Source organism: Puccinia triticina, chromosome 3A, assembly GCF_026914185.1.
Source record: "Puccinia triticina chromosome 3A, complete sequence".
Classification (NCBI taxonomy): Eukaryota; Fungi; Basidiomycota; class Pucciniomycetes; order Pucciniales; family Pucciniaceae; genus Puccinia; species Puccinia triticina.
In genome coordinates this window covers 1,402,835-1,406,252 of record NC_070560.1, presented here as the reverse complement: position 1 = coordinate 1,406,252, position 3,418 = coordinate 1,402,835, and the positions used below count along the sequence as shown (strand labels likewise).

The window sequence follows — 3,418 nt, the reverse complement described above, 5'->3', positions numbered from 1 at the left end:
TGCACGTGAGGTTGGCTCTCTAGTCCGGTTCCTCGACAAAAATAAAAATGTCGCATTGGAAAAGCTTAATCGAGAGAGCTTGCTATGTTCTGTTGCTTGATACGTGGTCCGATGCCATATCTCTTACCAAACCGTCGAACACCCGGATTTTCGAAAAATGCTCGAATTGTGCAACCCAGAGACAAAAAACCTTTTCCCCTCGGCTGATACGTTGAGTAATTACATTCTCACAACGTTTATGAATGGTCAGCAAGCCCTCAAGAGTTTACTCCAGAAAGTCCCCTCAAAAATTAGCTTGACATGCAATGGTTGGACCTCACCAAGCAATGAATCTCTACTTGGAGTCACTGCTCACTGGATTGAAAACTACAAGCTTAAATCAATCATATTGGCAACAAAGCTCATCGATGGTTCCCATTCTGGAAAAAACCTAGCCTCTCATCTCACTGAAGCCCTCAAAACGTACGGAATATCACGAAAAATCTTTTGTATAACGGCCGATAATGCGTCAAATAACGGAACCATGGGAGAAGAACTCAGCAATCTCTTTGATTTCGATTACACAAACTACTTGCTTGGATGTATGCCGCATGTCATCAACTTGGCAGCCAAAGCTGGCATCAAGGCCTTCTCTGAGAAGGTACCTTCCAAATCTGATACTCCTCGCGCATTCGCTGGTATTCTCAGCAACCCGCCTCCTCAAGTCGATATGTCTAGCCTCATTTCTCGAATCAGCAAGCTAACAACATACTTGAAACAATCATTGCAAAAAGCTGCTGCATTCAAAGATCTCAGCAAAGCTTTGAACGGTGAACCTCTTGTCATGGCGGCCGATGTGTCTACTCGATGGAACTCTACTTTTGAGATGCTTGACCGAGCATATAGGATCCGTGCGACCATCCGATTATTCTGTGAAAGGAACTCGCTATCTGACAAGTACAATCTTTCGGACTGCGAATGGGAAAAGATACGACAACTTTGTGACTTTCTGGAGCCCCTATCCGAAGCAACCAAATTGATGTCTCGAAGTAAATTTCCTTCAATGATGCTAGCCGCTCCGGTTTATACATGGATTATGGAAAAGCTACAGGAGGTAAAGATACATTCCATTGTTATCTTTTAACCCATCCAACTGACATTGTATCCATTCCTGATGTCAGGCTTGCTCGTATAATTCTCGGGAATTGATCCCAGCTTCAAAAATTATGATTGCGAAAATCAAACAGTACTTCGATCTCGCGGTGAAGAAGCCCGTTTACCTCTGCTCGACCTTGCTTGATCCTCGCATCAAGACCAACCTTTTTAACGATAGCCTACTCGATGCCGTCAACATGAGCAAGGAGGAGATCATCACTATGTTCAAAGATGCAGCGGAATGTTTCAGTAACGATTTGACGTACGCGGAAACAGACTCGCCAATGAATAAAAACAAGTTGCAAGATCTCAAAAGTAGCTCGTCAATCAGCTCATCTCTATTTAAGAAGAAAAAGATCAAAATTACTTGCCTTCAGGAAGAAATCACGTCATACCTCGAATCCGAATGTGAAGAAGAGGCTTGTGAGCCCCTAGAATATTGGAAATGGAACTCGAAAAAGTTTCCGAGTCTTTCCAGTATGGCTCAAACATACCTGGCAGCCTCGGCTTCCAGCACCCCCTGCAAGTGTGCGTTCTCGGTCGGTCGACATGTTCAAGATTACAGCCGAAACCGAATGAAATCCACAACCCTCAAGTCAATCATTTGTTTACAGAACTGGATTGACAACGGTGTCATCAGTATCTCCAACAGTGAAAATTTCAAATAGAATTGTTTTCTTTCTCTATTCCGATGAGGTCTTTAGCCTCATCATCATAAAAATGCAATGTGACACCTTCCTTACACTTTGGTATACAAACAAGTGTCAAAGAAACCTTGTCAGAACCTTTGAAAAAGCCCATTGCAGCCTCTACGTCTGCAATGGGGAGAACTAAAATATCCGACCGGATACCGGATTCCCAGCGGCCCTTCCCGAACCCGGATCCGGTCTGCGGGGCCTCCGGATACCACCGGATCTGCGGGGTCCGGATCGGAACCTTAATCCTCAGCGACCTCCGAAAGAGGGACTTGCCAACCTTGATTCACCCGAATCCTGACTTATCACAAGTCCCTCGCTTCAGAGGGCCCTGGTACAGCCTAACTTAACACAAGTCCCCACTGCGGAGGGCCCTGGTACAGCGTGGGCTGGCGCAAAGCGCCCTCGCGCGAAGCGCGACCATTGGGAATGGGAGATGCTTCGCATCACCCCGAGCTTAACTAAGCCTCTCCGAGGGGGCGCGAAGCGTCTCCGAAGGAGCTGAGAGGCTTAGGAGTCCTAAGGACCAAAGTCACATTCTTTGCCTGAGGCTGACAGGGTTTTGCGCAGAAAATCACATATTTTGTATTTACATCTCTATTCCCTCTCCCGCTCAACTTGAAATTCAAAGCCCCATATGCCAGGTTATAGCTCTCAATATGAGCTGTCTTGTACATATTTTTTCAAGTAGAACCATCAAAAACTGGCCGCTCAGTGGCCATTCTGGTGAGGGCTATTCCTGAGCAATGCAAAGAAGCCATCGGATTATCCAAAGGTTGAGGTAGGACACGCTCTCACAGTTTTTTCTAGTATTGGATTAATATGGGCAGGTCTCTCAAGGGCATAAGCGAGGAGTCCCACAGGGTTTGACATATGATGACAAACCTTGATTTCATGCGTTTGGGCCGGACTGGCTATCCGGTTTAGATCAGGCCGGATAGGCTCCCAGGTGGAATTTCTACATCATTTTTTTTTCAGTGGATGGTGGTAGGTGTTGTTTTGGACACATGAGATTATGTAGAAACAAAAGCTGATTCTATTGGTACCGGAGGCTGTGAAAAAATCAGAGGGGTATGCGGTGATATGGGGTTTAGAAGGAATTTTTCAACATTTGGCTGGGCAGCCTCAAGCCAAATGTTGGACATTAGGCACAAGTCCCTCCCGCAAGCGGGAGGGTGCTCGTGCCCTGCGAGCACAGGGAGGGACTTGTGTTAAGTTCGTCCGCACCCACAGTCCCGAGAGGCTTAGTTGAGTCAGCCCAAATCCACCCCAGCAGATCATCGGATCCATTCCCAACCCGCTCATCGGAGAGGATTAAACCGGTATGTCTTGGATTCTCCTCTCCCTGTTCTGTATCCGCTTTGTTTTGACCTCAATTTCCACAACTCTGATGCTTTAAAGGGGCGACCAGCTTAAAGGGGGAAAAGAAAACTACGACCAAAGACAACACATCAGTCAATAATCAAAGTTCACCCACACAGCATACATAAGCAAATTTTGCCCAAACAGCATGTCCGTTGCTACCGGACTTGGATTGCATGTACCATCACCGGATCTCCGCGCTTCTGGAGGGCGCCTGACGTGGACTT

At 46.5% G+C, this 3,418-nt stretch overlaps 1 protein-coding gene across 1 annotated transcript; it reads left to right on the top strand.

Annotated features, from left to right (window-relative positions):
- Positions 1–1,355: 1,355 nt before the first annotated feature.
- Positions 1,356–1,802, top strand: PtA15_3A160 (uncharacterized protein; the record flags this gene model as incomplete). Its single annotated transcript, XM_053167101.1, has 1 exon — positions 1,356–1,802. One exon carries the CDS (start codon positions 1,356–1,358, stop codon positions 1,800–1,802), a length of 447 nt encoding a protein of 148 aa, XP_053018351.1.
- Between the last annotated feature and the right edge of the window lie 1,616 nt (positions 1,803–3,418).